Below are 25,702 nucleotides of genomic sequence, written 5' to 3'. Positions count from 1 at the left end.
TGTGTTCCTCAAAGGTGCGAGAATACACGACAATGTCGTCGAGGTACGCCATGGCATGTCGCCACTTTGCCTCCCCGAGAACACGATCGATCAACCTCTGAAAGGTAGCTGCAGCTCCAGAACAACCGAAAGGCATCCGAGTGAACTCAAACAGCCCGCGGTGGCAGGTGAACGCAGTTTTGGCTACGTCACCCGCACTCATCTGTACCTGCAGGTACCCGCGACTAGCGTCTAGGATGGTAAAGTATCGAGAACCACCTAGGCTAGCCACGATAGAGTCAATACTCGGCATGGGATAGGCGTCCTTCCGAGTAAGCTCATTCAGCCGGCGATAGTCAACACAAAGACGGAAGGTGCCATCTTTCTTTTCGACTAGCACGACTGGGAACCCCCATGGACTGTCGGAGCGCTGGATTGCACCAGTCTCGAGCAACTCATCCACTGTGAGGTCGATTGCTCTCCTTTTGGCCTCACTGACCGGCCGAGGATTGCATTTCCAGGGCAGTGCATCACCAGTATCAATCCGATGCTGTACTAAGTTCGTACAACCCGGTTTCTCGGTGAACATGGCGCTGAACCGATTCAACAACGCCAATATGCACGCCTGCTCACGTTCCGACAGATCGGCCGACAGGGGCGGCAAACTGTGGTTCGTGTCGCCAGAAGCAGTAGCGATCATCGGGTTCATAATCGCTTTCTCCGCTCCAGCGTTCGAGCGCTTCGCCTCCGCTTCGCCGGGCAGCGCGGGGCTGCCGGACGGCGCGGGACGCGGGCGGCCTAACATCCCTTTCGGGTGAAGGCCGCGCGCGCGCCGCTCGGGAGGCGCGCGGGGCGCCGCAAGGTGCGGTGAGCGCCCGCGCGCGTTCCCGGAAGCTCGAGGCGCTCGGGGGGCTGCCGTGGCGGCGGCGGCTGCGCGGTTGGGAGACATGGCTTCCCTACCCGCTCGCGCGGCTTTAGGAGCGCAAAGCGTCTCCGACAGCGTTGCGTTGTTGCCGCGCGCGCGCGAGGTATTCGGAGCGGGGGGCGCTTCCGATACATCGGCAAGTTTTGCAAACGGGAGCAGGGCTGCATGAACGCCTTGCCTATACCCGCCGTTGGCAATGTCAATCACAATGCCTGTACGAGCCAGAAAATCACGGCCGAGAATTACAGGCACTGTGAGGCCCGGGAGATGTACGAATCTGTGGCGCCGCACTCGTTTCTCCCATCGGACCACCAACCTCGCCGAGCCGCCTGAGTTGGCTTTCCCGCTCGCTAGGTGGAAATTGTGATGTCGCAAGCTCGCAATCGAATAGCTCTCCGATGCAAATGAGCGAGGACATCATCGCCGAACAGCGTCGCAGACGCTCCGCTGTCCAGCAACGCCGCAAACTTTCGACCAGCGATCGTAAGGGCGATGAAAGGCGCTCGTGCGTTGGGGCGTTTCACCCTGCACGCCATCGGGATTAGGGGCTCAGGCTCACCACCTAATGTAGCCATAGCCGTCGGCGACGAAGTGCTCACCGACGGCGGCTGGCGTTTCCCGAATTGCGCTGCCTTTCCGGCGCCGGGCAGGGAGCGGTGCACGCGCGGGCATAGTGGCCCGTTGAGCGGCACTTATAGCAGACGATGCCGCGATGCGACTGCGCAGCCGGAGGCCGCTGTCCGCGCAACGCTGGCTGGTTCCCTTGGCTTGCCACACGGGCGTAGCGGGGTTCCGAGTGCGCTACTGCTCCCTGACTGTCGCGCTGCGCGTTCGGTCCCCTCGAGCTTTCCACACGGGCGTAGCTGTTGGGTTCCTCATGCGCGTTTTGTCCCCGGCCGTAGCCGTGCTGCGGCATGCCTTGCTGGGCGTCAGAACGCGCCCGCATGGCGTACGAGTACGGGTCGAGCGCGCGCTCCGACACATCGCGCGGCTCTATTTCCGTGCTCTCCGCGTACGCTGCTGTTGCCGCGGCGCGCGGCATGGGCGGTGGGGACGCACCCTGCCATGCGCACCTTGGCTCCAGCGTGGCGTGGGCTGGGGGAGGCGGCCGATAGCTGCGAGCAGCTAGAATATCGGCTTGGATGCGTTTTGCTTCGCTGGCCAGTTCATTGAGGTTGGCAAACTGACTGCCTCGAAGGTAGGCTGCAAAAGTTGGGTGGGCTTGTCTCGTCACCCTCTCAACCTTTTCCGCCTCCGACGCCATGGGCTTTGCGAGCAAAAACAACTCCTGCATTGCCCTGACGTATTCGAGCAGAGACTCATCTCGGTGTTGAGTTCGCATCTCTAGCTCGTTCAACATGCGGCGCTCGTAATCTGGGGGCAGAAATTCGCTACGAAAGAGCGCTTCAAATTCTCCCATCGTACGAGCGTCGCGCCCCACCAGCCGGTACCACCGTGCAGCCTGGGCGGTCAGCGATATAGGCAGAACACGTCCTATGATCACGCTGTCGTCCATACCCGACGCCTCCTGATAACGGTGCAGCGCCTCGAGGTACTCCGTAGCACTCATGCGGTCAGAGTAACCGCCGTACTCGGGTATTCTGAGGCTACCGAGCGAGCTGTTAGGCCTGACGCTCGGTTGTGCGCGCACCGCGTTGATCAGGGCTTGTGCGAGATCGACTGCTGCCGAAGGCAGGGGTGGTTCCTCGCGAGACAACGCTGGCGTAAGGCAGGCGACGTGCGCCCTAGCCGTAACCGTTTGCGAGGTCTGCGTGGTGGGGTACGTTCGTGGCGCAAACACGCCGGCGAACGAGGCGACCGCCGCACCGCTAGAGCCGTGAGGCTCGTACACGGAGGGGTCGGGTGCGCTAGAGCTGTGCGCAGCTCCTCCTTTGCAAACATATCCGCTGGGTTGCTCCGACCAAGGCCCGGAGGGCGTGATCTCGTTGCAGCCCGTGGTGACGGCAGGTGGTCGCAAGAAGCGTTCCGCCCGCCGACACCGTGCGGCACGCCGGCAGGAGTGGGATGATAGCTCCCGTAACTCTCCCGCGCGGCGCTTTGGGTGCCTGCTAGGATAGCGCTGCCTGGGCCCCAGAGGGGCCTGACAGGCGCGGGACTGGGTAATCATCCCTCGCGCTGTCGTAGTGCCTCACGCCGGCAGAAGTGGGATAGCTCCCGTAACTCTCCTGCGCGGCGCGTCGGTTATCGGGGAGATCGGCGCCGCCTCGACAAAGCTCTGGCGTGAGCGCGGTGGTGGGCAGCAGCGGGTCGACAGTGGCGTCCCGCAAGCCGTTACCACAAGCAATCTCGTCCGACAACCAGCCCTCAACTTCGGAATCAAGCAACGAGAAGCGGGGGTGCCGCCCTGTCATCGCAAAAAACCTTGGTTGGGCGCCAATGTGGGCTAACGTACGGGATAGCAGAGGACCCCGGCTAGCTTTGCTAGAGAACGCTACGCGCCGTACACTAGCCCTGCGGAATCCGAAGACTCACGCACGGGTTCGGGTACTCACATGCGGTAGACAGGCTCCGGCAATCCAAAGTAAGGCTTTATTGCCTGGCAGATACAGTGCATACACCAGACAACACGACTATCGCTCGCGGGGAGACAGTGGCTCCTGTCGCTCGCTCAAGCCGCTGGGCTCAGACCTCGATATCCGTCATCACGGTCGCGGGAGCAGGGGAGGCATCCCGAGGCGACCGATCAGGGCAGAATCTCTCGGCAGAGTCCCCGCGGACCATTCGCGCGTCCCGCAGGTCGGCTCGGGGGGAGAGGAGGTCTCCCCCGGCGCTCGAGGAGAGGGCGGCGAGGGAGAAGGCGACGACCGGTCCTCCTTCCCCCTCGCTCTCCGCACACGTTCGCGGCAAGCCGGTTCGGCGCGTCGCGCGGGGTCATGAAGAGGACACGACCTACGTGCCGCGCCGGCTACCCAAAATGGCGGCACCCAGCTCGCGGAAACATGTGCAGGCGAGGCGTAAGGAAACAAGGGTCCCCACAACCTTGAAGGCGAGGGCCGGAACTTTGTGCTCTTAACTAGCGAATGTAGAGGAATGCTGATAACTGTACCTTATCAATGCAAAAGTAAAGTGTGGGCCATTGAGTGGAAAAGCCGTCATCCGCCGTCTATAGCAGCGTAAAAGCTCCTAAATTCACCGGCATTGCAAAGAGAACAAAGTGATTTTAGATACCTTTCCGGAAAGTTATCCGGGAAACGTCGACAGCACGTACAAGCCACTCGATATATAATGAGTTTCACATTTCTTGCCAAGTAATTAGACTCCACGCTATTCTGGCCACACGTTTAAGCTACAACACAGCCACAAGAACATCCCCACTCAGGTCAAGTGGCCAGCGACGATGACAGCTGCTGCAAGAAGCTCATAGCCGTTTCACCAATTCGCGTTAATATGAAACAATGATCGCATTGAAACAACGCTGCTTTTAAAAATTGCATGGCCCACTGAACCTCGTCGAACATATTTTACACTCCTGGTGTAATGGGCTTGTTTACCTGGGTGTCAAACAACTACGTATTTGATCACATGTTAAGGCTGCCATTTGTGCTGGACAGCATTTTGTGTTTTGAGCCTGATGGGTCGACTCTCATCAATTCGACACTTGCTTGGCATTTTGCGTCTGCTGTAACAAACGGAAAACGTGAATAACGTGAGTCTAAATACAGAAGAGTAATCATACTATACATTGCGCGCCTACCTGTAGACTTCAAAATTCACAATTTTGGGTTTCGTGCGGCAAAACATGGCGTTAGGCTTGACTAGCTATGAGGGTTACTACAGTGGAGGGCTATCGGTTAATTCCGGCCACCTATGGAATCTTCCACGTGTGGTGAAATCTTGGCACACAGCCATCTTGTTTTTTCTACTGCACCATATAATCGGCCAGTGACGGCTGAATCACAGCCAGAAGGCAGGTTCTACCTAAACGAGTGGTTTGTACTTCAGCCAAAAACTATCTTACCGGTGAAACCGCACAGTGTAGCTGCTAACAAGAATTGAAACAACTCGGTGCTGTGTCCCTTTAAGAAGGCAGTGCTTGTATAGTATCAAATTGCAGCGAACATTCCAGCATCGATCGAAGAAATTTATTTGTATATCCGAGGTAGGGCGCCCAAAGAAGGTAGCGTACTGGCATTGCATTCAGCACATTATTTTTTTAATAAACCCTATGCTGTTTTGCTAAGGCAACTGTAAATGTCCCCTTAAAGTAAAAAAAGTCTAGCATTTCTAAATACATGCTTCTTCATAGATAGGAACTCGCACTATGCAAAACTTTAGTCACAATAGACTGCAAAGTCACAAAAATGCAGAATGTTTATTGACATGACATCAAATCACTTGTAGGAAATGGAACAAGCCTAGGCACTAAAATGCTGCTGCAGAACTCCAAGCATGCTCCCTGGCTAAAACCACTGAATAAAACGTTGTAGAGTAGTAAATGAACCACATTTATCGGGTCAGTTTGTAGGATAACTGCAAAGTGACATAAAAGTGCTAGTTCAGCGTTGTACGGTTACAAATAGGTGCGGAATGAGACTTACAGGATCCACATGTGCTCTGAAGAACCGTAATTTTAAAGCTAAGCTTTCTATATGGCATATATTTCACGTTGAAAACGTACTGAAAAAATCCAACTCTCTCCGACAATGATTGTGGGTGGGGAAACAAATGATTGTGGGTGGAGAAACAAAGAAAAAAACGCTTCCTGTGGTCGGAATAGAACACTGGTGCCACGCAATATGAAGCCAACATAAATGCAATGACGCCATTACGATGTGGTCGAAGCAATTTGGATTTGGAGAGGGGTGCATGAACGTGCAAAATTAGACACAAAAATGACGTACTCCTCAGTTCAGCGACAACGATGGTTGAACGCGAAGATTGCTGCGTGCAAAATTGAAAGATGAAGCGTCAGTCAAAGAAGCTGCGATCAAAAGTCCAAGGTGCATACAAGTCAAACTCGGGCGACAACGAAAGAATCCTTCAGTAGAAGCTTCGTGTTCAGGCAGCGTCGTCGTTGGAGGCATGCATGATTTTTAAAATGCTAATTACGGCATTTAATAAACATATCAAGGAACAAATACACAAAGAAAACAGCCGCAACGGAGTGTACATTATATATATATATATATATATATATATATATATATATATATATATATATATATATATATATATATATATATATATATATATATATATTGTATGATCTTTTAAGCTTTTAAAATGCTTTTCATGGTTGTCTCCGCTGCAAGCTCCGTTTGGCAAACGCCAGATGGAGCAACGCGGTATAGTTGAAAATCACCCTAAAATAGGTACGGATGAATTCCCAAAGAACAGTCACGTAAGAATACTCGGCGTGGCTCTGGAAGAAAGCCGTAGAGACAAATATTCATTCACCAAAAACGGAAAATCGTTAACCAATTACCCACAACCGAAAACCAGAAACAGAGCAAGAAAACGAAACAATGGAACTCATGCAACCACTGATAATGACCCGAACAGTGCAGAGCCTACCGTACCACAAACTTACCCGCACCAAAGAAAGTGACGATAAGATCATCAGAACAAGCATATACGGGAGTCCTCAACGTCACAATTTTGCACTGTGAGGCCAACTAACGGGTGTACCACGAGGTTAACAGAATGGACGGGTTTAGAAGAGAAGGCCAAGAATTCGATGGAGGAATGAAAGAACAATATTCGGAGCAACGAATCGACTCGGGAAGTGCAGGAGAAGAGCGGGTGATGTCCAATGGAGAGGTCTTCATCCTGCAGTCGCCTTAATGCTTTTCAAGAAATCAGATAAACTATTCTTCTAGCACCTAGAAAGCGGATGAAAAATCAAAATTTGACGTTCGCAAACAGATTTTAGAAGCTTTAGAGCTGATTTGTACACTATCAACGTATACAGAGTAAGAAATTAAAGGTGGCAGTGCTTTTGCTAGTGTGTTCATTGTTATAATAAACAGCCTTCAACTCAGAACTCCACCCTAAAGAAAACCCTTTTCTTCAATGCAACTTTTTGACAGTGCTGTACCAGCCCTTATTAATAGGTTACTTAAACCCTTACATGGATCCCGAAATACCCACGTGCTTTTAGGTCAAGAAGAATGCCATAACGCTACGTTGTTATATGCCTTCTCTAAATCAAAAAAGACCCCCAATTGTCGGTGAGATGTTCGAGTGGCGCCCCCCGGATCTGACGTCGGCTTAGGAACCCGCTCCGCTGTCGTCTGCTACATTCGCGCCGCTGCTACACCCGCGCCGCGGTCGTCCGATTGTTACTGGCAGCAATGCCTTTGCTAGAAATCGCCCGCTTTGATGCTTTGGTGCTTTAACAATCAGATTCTGACAGGTCTGAATAATTTCAAGCTTTGTCCCGCACAAGTTTACAACACACGAGGAGAGAGAGAACGACTTTCAGAGAGCATCGCTCAGACGATCGTGTGTAACTCGTCCTATCTAGCTAGCGTATTTGCGAGTTTCAGTGCTCAGAGCTCCTCGAGTATTCAAAATGCGTAGGGTTCCCTTAACTATTTCTGAGATGCTCTTATGAAGACGCAATACTCTAATGCTAAGCATCAATAAGCGGGTCGCACAGCAGGAAATAAAACAGGTGTTTTCTATTTCTTTCGCTGTTAGATGAACGTTTTTTTTTTTTTTTCTGTGCCCAACGCATTCGTTTTTCTGCACCGTCCCAGACGTCCTAGGAGGTTTGGGGATGTTTGCAAGGCTCACGAAGTTCGCATGAATATGCAATGCAATAAGATCTGTGCTACGGCGCAGATAACATTGTCCACAGTACTCGAAGGCGGCTTTTGTGCAGCTAATTTATATCGAACCATCGTTAACGTAACGAACTCAATCTCAACCCAAAAAGTTACGACATGATTACGGAGTTGAAAACTTGATATACTTGCTAACGAACGCAATAAATAGTATACATGCCAATTTTCAGTATAACACAATTCGAAACCAATGAATATGTCCAGACAGCTCTTTATTGTTTTCCAACCCCTTCAGTCGCAAAGAAGAAATCTTGGCCTACTCGGGATGACGTTCGGTGAATTCAAGAATAAATATCTCTCTCGCCTTGGACTGAGGAGCCTGCCCACTAACCAGCTCGGTTTTACTGCAAAGGTTTGTCCTCCTCCTGGCCCTCCTCCTCATGAGTGCAGTTTTACTATAACGCCTATCTGAACATTGGGATGATATGGCTGTGGCAAATGTACCGAAATATCCCTCCAAATCTGAACAAACATAGTCTTACTGCATGTTTGCCATACAGGTTAGTCGTTTCGCTCAATAAGCCTGCATACTGGTTAGAAGCCTGGTATAAAACCAGCACGCGCCTATACACACAGCAGGTTATTTGGAAATCAACCTACATTATTTGTGCCCCATAATGCATGTCGGCACACTTTTATGACGTGACAACGTAAAGTGACTTGATACAATAGTTTCCGATGTTAGGCAAGGTTGCCAAATCTGTTTTACCTTACATAAGATTAGCTGGAATCGTAATGCCTTCTGCCACAGCCGACAGCCCCGAAGGCCTGGAATTTGTTTTGGTCTTCCAGTTTCGCTGTTGTCGGTTGTGAGCCTCCAGTTGTTACCTTTGTTCGAAAGACTGCTGAACACAGACGCTGAAGCCTACTCCGACTCTTCGCGCTCCGCACAGGACCAGCTTCGCAGCAATGCCTGGGCGACGCCGGCAATGTTTTTTCCGGAGCGGTATCAAAAACTATACTTAAAATCACGCATTGAGCTAGTTTACGCTGTTTTAAGTCTTTTGTTACGAAAAAAAGTTGCGCATACGCGAGAGAGCGAGCCCGACTGAAGCAGACAAATGCGAGAATCCCTAAGCCGACGTCATGGAGGCGCGCTCCGCAGCGCCGCCCGTGGTTGCGCTCACCGCCAATGCTGCCTGTGTATAAAAGTCTTTCACATAACATTCGAACGCAATCTGCTGAGTAGTTGTTGATCTGCCCGATCCAAACCACGCCTCACAACTGTCAAGTATGCCATTGTATTCAAGATATGCATCAACCTTCCGGTCATCATTTTTTTCAAAGACTTTACTGAGACAACTGGTCAGAGCTATTGGGCGGTAACTAAATGGCATTGAGGAATGTTTTCCCTCTTTCACTATTACAGTTATAATCGCTTCCATCCGAACACTAGGAAAGTAAGTATCCCTTCGGGCAAATTTTGTAATATAGATAAAGGAGTGTTTCCAGGGTGTCTGTGTGCAGGTCTTGCATCATAACAAAGTAACATTATCCTGCCCCAGGTGCACTGGACATACATGTGTCCAAAGAAACAACACTTGTAGTAGGGACAATTTAGGCTTGTACGGCTCGTCGGATTGTTTATTGCCCCGAATTGGTTTTCTCTCTAGGGCTTTTTGTGCTCAAAGTGTTGGGAAAGTGCGTTCGCTTGATTCTCAATGGTGTCTGAAAATAGTAGGTTGAAAGTGTTTTGTCCATTTCCTAACTCTGTTCCAGACCTTGCGTGTACCTGTATACGAATTTATTGGATTTACAAAACACCGCCAGCTTTCCCGTTTCGCCTTTCGACGAACGTGCCTTCCCTCTGCTTTAGCACAATTAAAAGTGATCAGGTTGCCTCAAGTTGTGTATATTGTCACGAAGCCAAGGACGACGCAGTTGTCTTGAATTAGAAACAAGTTTATTGGAGCGAACTTGTGCTCCCCTAACAACTCAAAAGAATACAAAGGCGGCGAAGCAGTGGTCAACAAAGTGACTAGCACAGGCGAGTGTCGTCGAATGAATGCCGCGGCGTCTGCTCTGCAGGCTTTTTTCTTTTGGCGCAAGTGTTTCTGGAAACGTCGATTCACATCCAGAACATTGTAGATCGCAGAAGATTATTCTGGGCTAGTGGCGTTAGGGCGAAACAGTCTGCTTATCTGAATGTGATAGCACGTGCGGCATAAAAGTAAAGAATGTAAGACGCGCTTCGTTTGGAACGCAGATAACACAGCCGGGCGGGGCCCGGCAGTAAAAACAAACAATAAATAATCAAACCCATACATGGTTCGCGGCATTACCCCCCTCTAAGAGTGCATCGACCCGATGCTAAAATAAAACACAGTCCGAACGAACAACAAAAAAAGTTCGTCATCTGCATAGTAAGGTTTCAAGCGAACTACGTGGACGACTTCGGGCTGCGTGCGTCGTCGTGATGTTCCGGAATCGCCATCGGGGATCACCTCGTAGGTAAGTTGGCCGACACGTCGTAGAATCTGGTAGGGTCCGAAATACCGTCGCAGAAGCTTCTCACTTAGTCCGCGTCGACGGATGGGAGTCCAAACCCACACGCGATCCCCAGGGTGGTACTCGGCGTCTCGGCGTCGGAGGTTGTAGCGCCCGGCATCCACTAGCTGCTGGTCCGTTGTACGAACTCGAGCCAGCTGGCGGGCCTCCTCCGCACGCTGAAGGTATCCTTGGACGTCGGCGTTGATGTCGTCGTCTTCTACGTGCGGAAGCACGGCGTCGAGCATTGTAGTCGGCCGTCTTCCGTAGACAAGCTCGAACGGCGTCATCTGCGTAGTTTCCTGGATAGCCGTGTTGTACGCAAAGGTGACGTACGGTAGCACTTCGTCTCAAGTCTTATGTTCAACGTCGACGTACATTGACAGCATATCCGCGATTGTCTTGTTCAGGCGTTCCGTTAGTCCGTTTGTTTGGGGGTGGTACGCCGTCGTTCTTCGGTGATCCGTGTTGCTGTAGCGTAATATCCCTTGCATCAGCTCCGCAGTAAAGGCCGTTCCGCAGTTCGTGATTAGGACTTCCGAGGCTCCATGTCGCAGCACAACTTGGCTTATGAAGAACTTTGCGACTTCTTCTGCAGTCCCCCTCGGAAGTGCGGCGGTTTCTGCGTAGCGCGTCATGTAGTCTGTCGCTACAACAATCCACTTGTTCTCGGATCGGGATGTAGGGAACGGGCCCAGAAGGTCCATTCCAATCTGTTGGAAGGGCCTAGATGGGACGCCGATCGGTTGCAGAAGTCCGGCGGGTCTCGTCGGTGGCGTTTTTCGTCGCTGGCAGTCACGGCAGCTCCGGACGTAGTGGGTGACGTCGGATGCAAGGCGGGGCCAGTAGTACTTCGCCTTGATTTTCCCAATTGTGCGAGCTGTGCCGAGATGTCCGGAAGACGGGTCGTCGTGGCACGCTTCCAAAATTTCGTCACGAAGATCTGCCGGGATCACAAGGAGATAATTTGCTCTAGTTCCGGGGCTGAAATTCTTCTTCACGAGGACGGAGTTTTTCAGGCTGGATGCGGGTAAGTTGCGTTTGAAGGCCCTGGGCACGGCGACGTTGCATCCTTGGAGGTAGTCGATCATGACGCGTAGATCGGGGTCGGCACGCTGCTGGGCGGCCAGGTCGCTCTCAGTCACGACTCCGAAGAACGCGCTGTCTTCATCGGAGTCTTGTGGTGGCGGGTCGACGGGGGCACGGGACAGGCAGTCGGCGTCGGAGTGTTTCCTCCCGGATTTATAGACTACTGTAACGTCGAATTCTTGCAGGCGCAAGCTCCATCTACCAAGACGGCCAGAGGGGTCCTTCAAATTAGCGAGCCAACACAGCGCATGGTGGTCTGTCACAACCTTGAATGGTCTTCCATACACGTATGGGCGAAATTTTGAAATGGCCCATATAATAGCGAGGAACTCTTTCTCAGAGGCTGAGTAGTTTCTTTCTTCCTTGGACAGACCACGGCTGGCATAGGCGATTACTTTCTCGCACCCGCTTTGCTTTTGCACGAGGACGGCACCCAAGCCTATATCACTGGCGTCCATGTGCATTTCCGTTTCGGCATTTTCGTCGAAATGCGCGAGCACAGGCGGGCTTTGCAGGCATTGTTGCAGCTCGCAGAAAGCTCTTTCTTGGGCATTTTCCCAGCTGAAAGGGGTGCTATCTATCGTTAAGCGGGTGAGTGGCTCTGCAATGCGGGCGAAGTTTGCGACGAAGCGCCTGTAGTATGCGCATAGTCCGAGAAATCTCCGCACGCCCTTCTTATCTTTCGGTCTTGGGAAGTTCGCTATGGCGGAAGTTTTCGCCGGATCAGGCCGGACTCCCGCGGCGTTGACGACATGGCCCAAAAACTTCAGTTCCTCGTACGCGAAGCGGCACTTTTCAGGCTTCAGCGTTAACCCCGACGTTCGGATGGCCTCGAGTACAGACTGCAACCTTGAAAGGTGTTCGTCGAAAGTCCGGGAGAATACCACAACGTCGTCGAGGTATACGAGGCAGGTGTGCCACTTCAGGCCAGCTAGCACAGTATCCATGACCCTTTGGAAAGTTGCTGGTGCCGTGCATAGCCCAAAAGGCATCACCTTGAACTCGTATAGGCCGTCCGGGGTTATGAATGCAGTGTTCTCTCGATCTCTCTCGTCCACTTCAATTTGCCAGTAGCCTGTCTTCAGATCCATCGATGAGAAGTACTTCGCGTGGCAGAGGTGGTCGAGGGCGTCGTCGATTCGTGGCAGGGGGTACACGTCCTTTTTGGTGATCCTGTTCAATCGCCGGTAGTCAACGCAGAACCTCATTGTGCCGTCTTTTTTCTTCACGAGTACGACCGGCGCCTCCCACGGACTTTTCGATGGCTGTATAATGCAAAGCCAATAACTTGTTCTTTTCTTCTTGCGGTAGCGCCAGATTCACGTCGAAGGGCTGCGGAAGCTTCAAAGTATCGTCGGGTGCGTGTTCAAAGTCGGCTACTGCGATCACGTCACTTGCTTGTTGCGTTTCTTCGAGGAACGCAATTGAAGCGCCCTTGTTTAAATGCTGGTACTCCTCGGTGACATTGGTGACCAAAACGTGGGATTTGCGCTGCTTAAAACACGCGATGCCTCTTGCGACAGACACACCAACGGTCGAGAAGCACCCTTTGATCAGTGTCTACGATAGCGTCGACGTCAGGAGCAGCATCTTCACAGTAGACTGCGACCATCAAGCTAGCGCGGGGTGGCAGGGTGACATGATCATCGGCAATCCTTACAGCAGCCAGTCGTTCGGGGTTCGGTTCCGGCGTCATGGAGTGATGGGGGGAAAAAGTTATTGACTTAGTCTGCAGATCGATTATTGCACCGTTGTCCATCAAAAAGTCCATTCCAAGAATTACGTGGCGGGAGCAGTTAGGCAGAACGACGAACGCCGCAGGGTACGTTGTGCCGTCTATGGTGACGCGCGATGTGCACGTTCCACTTGGCGTCACAAGGTGGCCTCCTGCTGTGCGTATGTGCGGACCGTCCCATCTGGTCATAACTTTCTTCAGTTTAGACGCAAATGGTCCGGTCATTACCGAATAGTCAGCTCCCGTGTCTACGAGGGCGTCTACGTCAAAGCCGTCGATGGACACCTTGACGTCAGATGCAGTCTTCCTCGAGTTCCGGGTTCGTCGGGGCGTCGTATCTCTGCTTGTACGTGTTGACGGTCGGGCACTGTGCATCGTCGTTGTCGTCGTCTTCTCAACGGACGTCTCGGTCAGGTCGGGTACGCGTCGCGCCGTGTAGCTGTCGTCGTGTTCGGGAGTCTCGTCAGGGTTAGGTCGGGTCGTCGGGATGAGGGCATGTCGTGAATCCCTGCCTTCAGCGCGTCCTTGCGTCGTTGGAGGGTTTCCAGTTCTTCGCCGTAGAGCAACTTCACCTCCAGAAGTTGCTGCTTTTAGTTTCCCCCGCGTGGGCTGGGGGACCTTCCACGTGCGAAATCAGCATTGCTACGGCGGTTAGGCGACTGGTATGGGTAGGGCGACGGCGATCGGTGTGAGCGGGCTGGTCCTCGGTTGGTGTTGGACAGGTATTCGTCGATCTCGGTAGGGCGCTGGCCGGGTCAGGGGCGTGGGGCGTCGACGGAGAAATCACGCAGTCCGAGTCTCCTGTACGGGCAGCGACGATAGATGTGATCGGCCTCTCCGCAATGGTAGCACAGCGGACGATGATCTGGCGTTCGCCAAACGTCAGTCTTCCTCGGCGTCTGGGTTTGGGCTGTGTACGGCGGTACGGTCGACGGCGGCGACAGTGGGGACGGCGGCGAGAGTGGACGGCGATACGATGGAGCTTCTTGTAGACGGGTTGGAGCAGGGCGGGGTCGACGAACAGCCGCGGAGTAGGTCATCGCCTGTGGCTCGCGGGGTGCCTCGGATGGCATAGAAGTGCCCAAAGCGTGTTGGACCTCTTCGCAGATTACGTCAGTCAGGGAAGCCACTTCAGGTTGCGGCGTCGTCGGAAAAAGCTTCCGAAGCTCCTCCCTGACCACTGCTCGGATGGTCTCACGCAGTGTGTCCAAGCTTGTAGCCCCGGCCCCGATCGTCTCGGAAACCAGCACGTTGACCGGGCGATCGTACTGCCTCGTTCGAACTTCCAGCGTCTTCTCCATCGCGGCCGCCTCAGACGAAAATTCGGTCACCGTCTTGGGAGGATTGCGGACAAGGCAAGTAAAAAGCTCCTGCTTTACCCCTCGCATGAGAAACCTTAGTTTCTTTTCTTCTGTCATCTCCAGATCCGCACGTCGAAACAACCTCTTCATCTCCTCAACAAAGATGACTACACCTTCATTGCGGTGCTGCGTTCGAGTTTCAAGTAAAAGCGCTGCGCGTTCTTTTCTGACCACGGTAGTGAAGGTCTTAGTGAACTCGCTTTTGAACAGAGCCCAGTTTGTCAAGGAGGTCTCGTGGTTCTCGAACCAAGTGCGAGCCGAATCTTCCAAGTAAAAGAAAACGTGCCGGAACGTTTCTGCGTCGTCCCACCTGTTGAATTTCCGGACGCGCTCCAGTTTCTCCAGCCATTCTTCTGGGTCTTCTGCGGGGGCTCCTCGGAATGATGGCGGTTCCCGTGGCTGCTTCAGAACGACAGGAGGATTGGCTTGGTTGAGCATGGTGCTGGTTGCGACGTCTTTCTTCTTCGTCTTCTCCGGTAGTAGACCGGACTCTGGTGGTAAATCTTGCAGGCGGAGGCTGTCTCTTGTTGGACTGGCTTTGCGGCTTCCGGAGGTTGTAGTGGGCATGAAGGGTGCGTACCCGGCACCTCCACCAGATGTCACGAAGCCAAGGACGACGCAGTTGTCTTGAATTAGAAACAAGTTTATTGGAGCGAACTTGTGCTCCCCTAACAACTCAAACGAATACAAAGGCGGCCAAGCAGTGGTCAACAAAGTGACTAGCACAGGCGAGTGTCGTCGAATGAATGCCGCGGCGTCTGCTCTGCAGACTTTTATCTTTTGGCGCAAGTGTTTCTGGAAACGTCGATTCACATCCAGAACATTGTAGATCGCAGAAGATTATTCTGGGCTAGTGGCGTTAGGGCGAAACAGTCTGCGTATCTGAATGTGATAGCCCGTGCGGCATAAAAGTAAAGAATGTAAGACGCGCTTCGTTTGGAACGCAGATAACACAGCCAGGCGGGGCCCGGCAGTAAAAACAAACAATAAATAATCAAACCCATACATGGTTCGCGGCAATATTCGGACACCCCAGGCCTGGTTCTGAATCTGTCGTTCCCGTCAGCACTCCTCATTCCATGAGGCCTTCTCACGTTGCCGGTGTTACTAGAGCAGTGGGGAATGGAGTATACCGCTGAATCGATTATGCTTCAAATAAATTTCAAATTTCAAATATGCTTCAAATAAAGTGGGCATGTGACAGCAGCAGTGAAGATGGCGTTGCTTAAGCCCTTCCTGTTTTTCATACAGATACTGGCTGTCTCGTCTCCGTGGCCGATAACCGTTCTACGGCTGACCCCGGAATCAACGCCGCAGCCTGGCTACTTCGTGCGTTCTTGGACAACCCCGGTGACCAGCTGCTATCTTCAACACGTGGACTATGCGCGGCCATGCGTGGACACGGCTCCACTGCGCATCTACACCGGAGGAACCACCGCATCACAGCCACCAGGGGATTCGGACAGCATAAAGAGCCAGCGTGAACACGCTGCCATCAGTGGGCATGTGACAGCAGCAGTGAAGATGGCGTTGCTTAAGCCCTTCCTGTTTTTCATACAGGTTAGTTGCTCACCTTCCTTGCATTGTAAAAAAACGAGCAACCGTTGTCTGCTGCTTGTCCCATGCCCCCATGTACTTTTGATGGTTTGCACTGACTGTGTTCATGCTATGCAATTGCTTATTTTGTCTGGTGATATCGAGTTAAACCCTGGGCCTCCTAAACCGGCAACCGAGATTACCAATAGCGAAGTGCTGGAAGCTATAAAATCCCTCGCAGGTACAATGGAATCACGCCACGCCGAAGTAATGTCGTCGCTAAATGAAGTAAGAGCCAGCCAGAAATTGCTCGAAGATAGAGTAACTGATGTTACCGAGAGATTAGCAGCGGTTGAGAACAAGGTATCCACCCTGGAACGCCTTACTGACGATGCTGACACTCGCCGCACAGTAGCTGAAATTGTCAACTGCGAAAATTCGGCTGTGCTGTCTCGGCTCGATGATTTAGAAGACAGGGCTCGTCCGGACAATTTGATTTTTCACGGCATTGACGATAGTCATTCAGATACATGGGCGTCAGCTGAAGAGAAAGTACGGGAGCTTTTGACCACCACCTTTTCTGAACAAGTGCCCGCTGATGGCATTTCTCGGGCACACAGATTAGGCTCCTTTGTCGAGAAGAAGTGCCGACCTATAATTGTCAAGTTTGCGTCTGCCAAAACGAAAGACCGAATTTTATCTCAAAGGGCTAAACTTAAGGGCACCTGTATCACAATCCAGGAAGACTTTTGTAAAGCCACTCGCTACTCGCGCAAAAAGCTTCATGATTTCGGCAAGGCTACAGGGAAACAGTACAGCTTGCGTTATAACAAGCTGTACGTCGGCAAACAGTGTTATACTTATTGCAGTGTAACTGATAGCGTCTACGAAATTGGGACGTACAGTGCCCCTCTTTCCACTGATGATACAGCAGGCATTAGTCCAGCCAACTCTCCGTTACCGCACCCAACCGCTACCTAGCAATCCTCAGCCGTGCAGGCGAAACCCAAACGCGACCATTCTTTTCTATTCACCAACATTAGAAGTTTGATGAATAAACGTGATGAGTTATCGTCCGTGATTGACGCGTGCTCAGCCGATGTTGTTGTACTCACCGAAACTTGGCTGCATGAAGGTGTGGACAATAAGGAACTGCTGAATTGCAAAACAGATTACACCATATACAGGCACGACAGAATTGGGCGGAAAGGAGGTGGCATTCTTATTGCGGTATCCGACGACATTGCTTCTTATGACGTCCGCATTGTATCGCATCTAGAATTTCTTTGTATTTGTATCCAGATAAATCACGCAGATTTCTTGTTATGTGCCTGCTACCGTCCGCCGAACAGTTCGCCTACTTTTTGTGATGAATTCCATGATTGCCTAAACCAAGTGGTTGTCAAATTTCCTAAAGCCCCCTTGTTTGTTTTAGGTGATTTTAACTTTCCGGCAATTTCGTGGAACGAGCCTTTTCCTGTAACAACCAGTGCTTCTAGAGAATGCTCAAGTTTTATTGACGTTTGCTCTATATTTAACTTAAGTCAACTTGTTAAAGGACCTACTCGCATTACCCAGTCGTCTTCCAGCACCCTTGATCTTTTACTGACCACGGTTCCCGAATCTGTTTCATCTTTAACGCTTTTGCCTGCTTTGAGTGACCACTTGGTTGCCCATTTCACTATACCGTCAGCCTCTTCGCGCCCCGCCAAACAGTTTAAACAAATTAGAGACTACGTTAAAGCTGATTTCCAAGCCATAAATAGGGAACTGGAATCTTTTATAGATTATTTCCTTCCTGAATTTTGGGAGCGTCCGCTCAATGTTAATTGGTCTTTATTTCGAAACAAGGTTCAATGGCTGACTGATAAGTACATACCGCTCAGACGAATATCCTGTCCTAAACGCCAACCGTGGTACAACGTCTCACTAAAACAGCTCCTTAACAAAAAAAAGCGTATTTTTCGCCGCTGTAGGCTATCACGTTCTGCTGACAGGTGGTCGGCTTATGCGCGCGTCGCATCAGAATATAAAAAAGCCCTTTCTCGTGCAAAAACCGAGTTTTATCAGCGAACGCTCCCATCCCTCTTATCAACTGATCCCCGCAAGTTCTGGAGCGCTGTTAATATGAGCAGATCTAAAGATGTAAAATTAAAAACACCTGATGGGGCACTTGTTCCACGAGAGCAGTGCTGCGTGTTGCTCAACAATACATTTTCTTTATCTTTTACTAAAACAATGCCTACTTCGTTTCCTGTTAAAGAAAGCTTATATCTTCAGCCAATGGAACCAATTTTTATTGACTGTGCTGGAATTTTCAAGCTGATACAGGGGGCTAAAATTTCTTCATCTTCTGGAATAGATGGGATTAATTATAAGTTTTTGAAAAGTACCAATGTGAACTCCTCATTGATCCTTTCTTATATTTTTTCACAGTCTTTACAGTGTTCCTTACTACCCGACGACTGGAAGGGTGGAAAGGTGATTCCAGTACACAAGTCTGGTGAAGTGTTCTCCCCTTTTAACTATCGACCCATTTCTCTTACATCGATCCCATGCAAACTACTCGAACACATCATCTACACTAACTTGATGAGTTTTCTAGAATCTAATTCATTTTTTACAGTTTACCAACACGGTTTTCGCAAAAATCATTCTTGTGAAACTCAACTGATCACCTTTACTAATGATCTCTGTTCTTTGTTGGATCTTACGTCAGTAGTCGATTGCATTTTCATTGATTTCGCGAAGGCATTTGACTGCGTGTCCCATCCACTACTACTTTATAAACTTAGCAAACTGAGCATTGACCCTAACATTTTTAGGTGGATTGAATGTTTTTTGCAGAATCGCTTTCAATATGTAACTATCAATGATAACGAATCTCCTCACTGTCCCGTTACATCTGGTGTCCCTCAGGGATCAGTATTGGGGCCTCTTCTCTTCCTAATTTATATTAATGATCTCCCTGATGCCATAACCTCATCAATACGTCTTTTCGCTGACGATTGTGTTATATATAGAAATATATCTGAACCTTCTGACCCCTCAAAACTTCAAACCGACCTTAACACAATTTCAGCCTGGTGCAACACCTGGCTAATGAAACTAAACGTCGACAAGTGCAAATATATGAGGTTAACACGAACAATCAAGCACACCCCTGTAAACACATATTTCCTTAACGGCTCCCCTCTTTCATCGGTTACCACCTACAAATACCTTGGCGTTCAGATTTCAGATAACCTTTCGTGGCAGCCGCACATTGAATATATTAGCAATAATGCGAACCGCATGCTCGGCTTCCTCCGACGAAATTTCTCTCGAGCTCCCACTTCATTAAAACTGCAGCTTTACAAAACTCTTGTACGGCCGAAGATTGAATACGCCTCTTCTGTATGGGATCCACATTCTGCCAATCTTGTCTACACACTGGAAGCTATCCAAAATCGGGCCACTCGTTTCATTCTTTCTGATTATTCCCGGTCATCCAGTGTCACTAACATGAAACAAATAGTACAACTGCCTGATCTTGCAACCCGTCGTGTGATATCCCGCCTATGTGTTTTCCATAAAATATTTTACACCAATCAGACCTTAAAGCAGTCCCTTTTTTCAGTTCCCCCATACGTGTCATCACGCATTGATCATCCGTTAAAAGTTGGTGTGCCATACTCCCGAACAAACATCTACCTGAACTCGTTTGTTCCAATGACCAGCTTGCAGTGGAATCACCTTCCAGCCTCCATCGTCTCCATCAGTGACGCTGCGCACTTCAAATCCGCAGTCAGCAATCACTTTTTGTTACCACCCTGCTGTTTTCTTTTCTCTTGTTATTCAATATTGTACCCCTCCTCTCTGTAACGCCTCACGGCATTGAGAGTAAATAAATGAAATGAAATGAAATTATCAAATAAATAAATGTGGGCTGTAATGAGGTCACAAGGTTCGTCAAAGCCTAAGTGGCATATAACAGCGTACGTCAGTTGACCGCTCCTGAAATTCCTTCCAGTCTGCCCCGGTTTCCTTGAATCTGTTTTTGAAATAGAACAGCTCGAGACGTTATGTCTGCGTTTTAAGAATACTGGGAAATTGTCACTTCCATAACAATTCGTGTCAACCACACACTTTATCCATGCTGAAAGAATGCCTGAACCAAATGCAACTCTATGTAGGAGTATATCGTGAGTAGTATTATAATATGTTGCCAGTTTTTGTTTTAAACAAGTCCCAGATGGCACAAGGAAATTTTCGATTAGGCGACCCCGAGTTTGGGTTCTTTCAGAGCGCCAGAGCTTATGACCATTCAGGCCGCCTACCAAAATGAATGGTTGAGGAAGCACATCTATTAGGTATTCAAATTGAGAACTAGATAAGTAGTGGTCTGGTGGAATGTACAAAGACCATACTGTGATCAGCTTATTAAAAATGATTACCCGTACCGCAACCGCTTCCAGTCTAGTGAGTAACTGGAAGCTCTAGCACGGAATAGATTTTTGTGTAACAATGGCTACACACCCTGAAGAGTTGACTGAACTATCTGTCTTATCTGAAAACTGTATTGCTGAAAAAATTTGATATGTTTGGAATTGAGATGTGTCTCTTCCTGGAGGCAAACACCGCTTGATGGGTTTTTGTAAAGCATTTAATATGTATCATTTAGATTCTTCATGAGGACCCTACAATCGCACACTGCTGTTTTCTACTGTCATTACAGCTATAGATTTATTCGTGCGCGTTATATTGTGTAACTGAATCATGTTTTGGACCAGTAATTCTGGGAAGTGGCTTTTTTTTCACCGCCAGCAGGGCCGCATCGCCCGTTTGGTGTTATAGTGAAAATTATACCCTCGTCTGAACCCCGGGGGTCAGAGAGTTGGGGCCCCTTAGACGCCCACAGCCAGGAGTGTTTTTTGCTCCAACCGCGTGCCTAACAGGCGGAGGACGCGGTGCGGCAATTGTGGAAGGAGATGCAGGGCTCTCCGTGTCCATGCCCGCTACACCCTCACAAGTATTGGGGGCCGAATGGGCACGACAAGACACAGCCGCACTACCCCCAAAACTGCTGCATGTCGCCACAGTATCTGCCAGGCTCTGCGGGGACGGAGGGGTTGATGCGGGACACAGTCCAGTACTGCATCGCTGGTGACACAAGACGCCGCTCCGCCCCCAAGCGTGTAACGGATGCATTTTGTAGACGGATGCATTGCATATCGTTTCCGCACTTCTGCGAATGAGATATTTTGAGAAACTTTCATGTTGAGTATTTCACTTCCTTCTTTAAATTTTTTGCGTGACCTAGAATAGGCTGGATAAGGTCCATCACAATTGCAGCACCTCTGCTCTAACAGTTTTCTTTTGGATGATCATAGTCAACATTTTGCGCAAGTCAGTTTTCAACGAGTGAGAATTGGCACCATGCTCAAACCGTTGACATCTAAACCAACTATGCTATGTTGCTATGTAGGGCTTTGTGCGGCAGTGTGTGAAACCTGCTTTTGCCGACTCAGGATGTGTGCTGCGGTTAAATGTCAGAATGAGATGCTTAGTTTTAACTTCACTGTTATCACACCTGCTGACCCAGACTTTCAAGATCAGATTCAGTTTCATTCAAACTCCTTCGCGTCGTAGTTCTTTCCTGCATCACTTTCAATAAGTTTTGATATTAGGAACACAGATTTACTAGTCAGAGGCGTGTCTTTATCAGCTGGCTGCAAAACGAAGAAGCGGGGAAAGTTGTCTGAGTTTGGGAAAACAATGCTAGATAGCGGTTTGAATATATCTTCGGTGCGGCCCTTTTCGGGGCCCGAATATATGGGACGGAAGATTTGAAGTATACCTGACGGAATAGTATCAATGAGGGTATGAACGAGGTTCGCTGAGGTTACCCTCATGCTCAGAAAGGTGGCGGAGCCCCCTGCCTGATAACAGGCAAGAAGCTCGTCCGCTGGAGCTTCATCAAGCCTGCGATGACCAGAGTTCGCGGTTTCCAACCCTTCGCCTTTGAACTTCTCGCCCCGGGAGGTAGCAGCTTACGTATCGGAGCACGGGATACGCGGTGTCGCCACTCACCGCCACCAAAATGACTAAAGGTTCCCCGTGCGGGGACGTGTTAAAAATCGCTGCCATCTGAGCCGAGTTGCCAATCCAATAGCGTATGTGCCTGCCACTTAGGTCACAACAGTGGCTTCGCAATACTGATAGCATTTACACTTTTTGTGAAACCCACTTGTAAGGTGTTGGAATGAGAGAAGACTGGGTGATAGTCAAAGTAGACGGCTTAAAATTAGAGCTATTCATTCTTGCTGCGTAAAATTGTTTTTTAAATTTGTCGTGTGTAGTGGTGGATACAGGGTTTTGGTTGGGGGGATGAACATTGACGAAGGCAAAATGGAAAAGACAAGGAGAGAACGTTGAACATAAAGAGCTTCAAATTGAGAAGAATATTTTGATTTTGCGAACATTATCTATGCAACCTTCACTTTGTTTTATTAACTGTTTTTCTTCGGAGTATTTCAAAATGGCTAATCATTATGGGAAAAATTCGACAAGCCTCAAAGGCCTATTAGGCACATTGCAAAAGTAACTTGATCGATACTCTTTATGTGGTGATAGAGTAATTACACTCCCCTCACCTTAAATATATTAGGAGCCCCCCATTTTCTCCTCTATGTGCCTAAATAAAGAGCATCCCGTCACGTTTTTTTTTCTATACCGCTGTGCTGGTTGGACCGCACTGTGGTCCGTGCTTCTAGTATTGTGCTGGTTGTCCAGGTGCAAGAACCACTAAACTACATAGTATATACCAGAAGAATCTTTCCAACTATTATTGCAAGTGGTGCCACAATTCCTACATATCAACATCACCACACGTCCCCTTCCAAATGTTACGGCAAATCACATGTCGATAAGTGAAAATTACAGCATTCTGTTCATTAAAAGAACACATCAGACTTTATCTTCAAATAGGTGCACTCATAATAGCTCAATTTCACCTGAAAAAGTATTTGCACAGGTGTACGTGGGAACCCAGAGCAAAACACAGCTACACAAGTGACACCTTATTAGCTTACATTAGTTAAAGAACTACACTAAGATTATGACCAAAATATAAAACAGTGGGACCAAGTTTTGAATGCTCTCCGTGTGATGCAATTATGAGTTGTGTGGTTGTGTGATGCATTTCCGCGACATTAATGTATTGCAACTACTCTTCCCATCCGTTGCGTTGCTTGGTTTGAAGGTTGGATTGATGATTTGCTTGAGGAGAACACACAGATACTGAAGAAACAAGAAATGGGTGCAATAGCCCGCAGTATGAAATGAAGTAAAAGTGATATCTCAAATGTAGGTGCACCAGCATGCCGGCCCAGTTCTACCCAACAAAGAGAAATTATCCACTCAGATATGTAGTACACCTGTGGAGATGTGACAAACGGCCATGTCTCTTGGCTACCCGAAAAAATATTTTTAAAATTGCATATGTTCGAGGCTAGCTTATCAGTTTGGGCATTGCTCCTGAGCATTGTTTTATCTCATGTACAACCTTGTAATTGCACGTTTTCACTATCCCACTGCAGGACTCAAATTTGTTCTATACAGACTGTCGTACTGCTAGCCAATATTGTTGCTTAAGCCTTGAGCAGACGACGTAGTCAGTACCCTTTTATAAAGTATGTTTCCACAGCGAAATAACCACATTATTTGGCACCTAGACAGCGCCGCATAAGTACCGCCGTTTAGGCGCTAGGTGGCGACTTCGGCGTGGCAGTCGTCGCGATTCGAGGAATAACGGTTTTTACCGCTTTGGTTGGTTGCCGCAGTGTCATCTTGTGATTAGAGTTCGTCCACGGTACTCACTTGCCGTGTCAATTCGTCTTAGACGGCAGCTAGGCAAACCACAATGTCAAGCAACCAGGCCGAAGAGGAACATGGTGCATTCGGAGAAAGCGTTCGTCTGCGGACGTACGTCCATTGTCCGTAGAAGCGGATAAATGCGACGCAAGACGAAACGAGGGTTTAGTGCACGTGTATGGCTGACTGTACATGCGTTCAATATTAAGTTGGTTGTTAAAATTCTGGGGCTATTAGCAATTATAAAAACAAGTGTGATGTGCCAGGGCTAGAAATACAAATTGGCTTTCATGCAGCAATTATCGCTGTCGTACGCTGTTCCTGGTTGTAGTCGAGCAGCTAAGATATGCATGCTTGCCCAGAAGCCGCACGTTCCATTCTGACGCTTTTTTTTCTGCTTGAGTGTCTTTGTGGCTTCTGATATTGGAACGGGAAAAATTCGGAAGAGAATTCGAAACAGAGGACAAACACAAGTAGGTAAACTATGCAAACCACCAGTAGGTCGGAATATTGTTTCCAGGCAACTGTAGGATTGCGTCACTGGTCACATGGATAGAAAACTTGTGGTGATGAACATGACGTCGTGCTAGTTGTGCTGCCGACTTACACTATCGCATACTTGAGCTTTGCCGAGAAACGATTGTTTCAATGGCGTCTCCTTAATTGTACAAGTAATGAATTGCGAAAGTATTTTACTTTGGTTATTAAAAGGAGGCTCAACCAGCTAAAATGTAGGCAAAAGCGCGGTTTCTTAAACGCCCATTTTCTCAGAGGAGCAATCCTTGCCCAGGAAAGGCATTGCCACCATGCTTCCAAGAGCAATGCAGGCCAAGAGCACGCTGCGATGGAATGTACCCGTGCCATGGCGTGAAGGGAGTCCTATCCATCTTTATCGACAAGAGGAATGGCAGAAGCAAGGGACCACTTCTGAATCACCATGTCAGGATGGTTGCGGAGGCATGTGCAATGTGCGTACACGTTTGTATTCAGTTCTTGTGGTTTCTGTAAGTCAATACAAGTTTGTCTTGTGTAATATTTTTAAGTACCCCAGCACACACTACTAAACCCCCATAAAGTAGGTGCTCGATAAATTTTCAGAGCATTGTGGCAGGATAGCGGAAAAATCGAGCATAGCAGAAAATGATCACGACATGAGTGGACAGAGCAAAATGCAAACGTACTTATTTTTTGCAAATCTTGTTTTACAAATTTGTATTCAAAAAATGGATGGTCTCGTGAGGGGGCTACGAGGAGCACAAGCGTTCTGCATTCACTCTGCGAGCATTCCACTTTTAGAGGCGAAGCCACCCAACACCTTCCACGAAGGACATCAACATCGGGTGCTTAAAGGCATTTGCTACCCGAAGACACCAAGCTTTTTGAAAATAGGCTCACCGGTTGGCCATTTTCGCCATGTCATCACCTCGACGGGCCAACGCAACCACTATCCCTAAAAGAACACGGCACCTGCGGCAAGCCCGCTGCGGGGCCCTTGGCCCTAACCCTGCTACTCAGGCACGCCGTCGCCTGCGAGCTCTCGGACGTTTCCCCAACACACCGATACCCGGGATGAATCACATCGAAGTACCAGGTGAGGAAATCTCACCGGAAGAGTCTACATCAGAGGCAGGCAGGCTCGTGAGCCACCGGCAATAGGGCACAGGAGCGCTCACCAAGGTAGGCCTAACAGCGACGAAGACAGCCAAAGTTGAAGCAGGAGGCCGGGTAACAAACCATCTGCCCCGTCGGAGACAAAGGAAGCCCCTTCAGCTACCAGCCATGTCACGCGAGGAGATTAAAATCATCCTGCGGCCATAAGGTGGCCTTGACATTACCAAGGCAAGCATCGCGGGCCTACGCGATGGCGTATTTCGCGCCATTGGCGTCGAGGAGCAGGAAGCCGAGGGGAAACTCCTACGAGTCAACG

The 25,702-nt window shown here is 49.6% G+C and overlaps 2 protein-coding genes across 2 annotated transcripts; one reads left to right on the top strand and one right to left on the bottom strand.

The window, feature by feature from the left end:
* Positions 1–777: 777 nt before the first annotated feature.
* Positions 778–2,373, bottom strand: LOC144155023 (uncharacterized). The gene is made up of 2 exons (XM_077686220.1): positions 1,677–2,373; positions 778–909 (listed from the first exon to the last, which is right to left on the bottom strand). Exons 1-2 carry the CDS (start codon positions 2,322–2,324, stop codon positions 778–780), a joined length of 780 nt encoding a protein of 259 aa, XP_077542346.1. The 5' UTR covers positions 2,325–2,373.
* Positions 2,374–15,585: 13,212 nt separating this feature from the next.
* Positions 15,586–25,348, top strand: LOC144155015 (uncharacterized). The gene is made up of 4 exons (XM_077686209.1): positions 15,586–15,945; positions 18,358–18,424; positions 19,541–19,724; positions 25,291–25,348. The coding sequence occupies exons 1-4, from the start codon at positions 15,601–15,603 to the stop codon at positions 25,346–25,348; spliced, it is 654 nt and encodes a 217-aa protein (XP_077542335.1). The 5' UTR covers positions 15,586–15,600.
* Positions 25,349–25,702: the final 354 nt, after the last annotated feature.

The sequence above is a fragment of the Haemaphysalis longicornis genome, unplaced genomic scaffold, assembly GCF_048455015.1.
Source record: "Haemaphysalis longicornis isolate Haplotype H1 unplaced genomic scaffold, Haemaphysalis longicornis Haplotype H1 scaffold_1, whole genome shotgun sequence".
Lineage (NCBI taxonomy): Eukaryota > Metazoa > Arthropoda > Arachnida > Ixodida > Ixodidae > Haemaphysalis > Haemaphysalis longicornis.
This window is presented reverse-complemented; position numbering and strand designations above follow the sequence as displayed.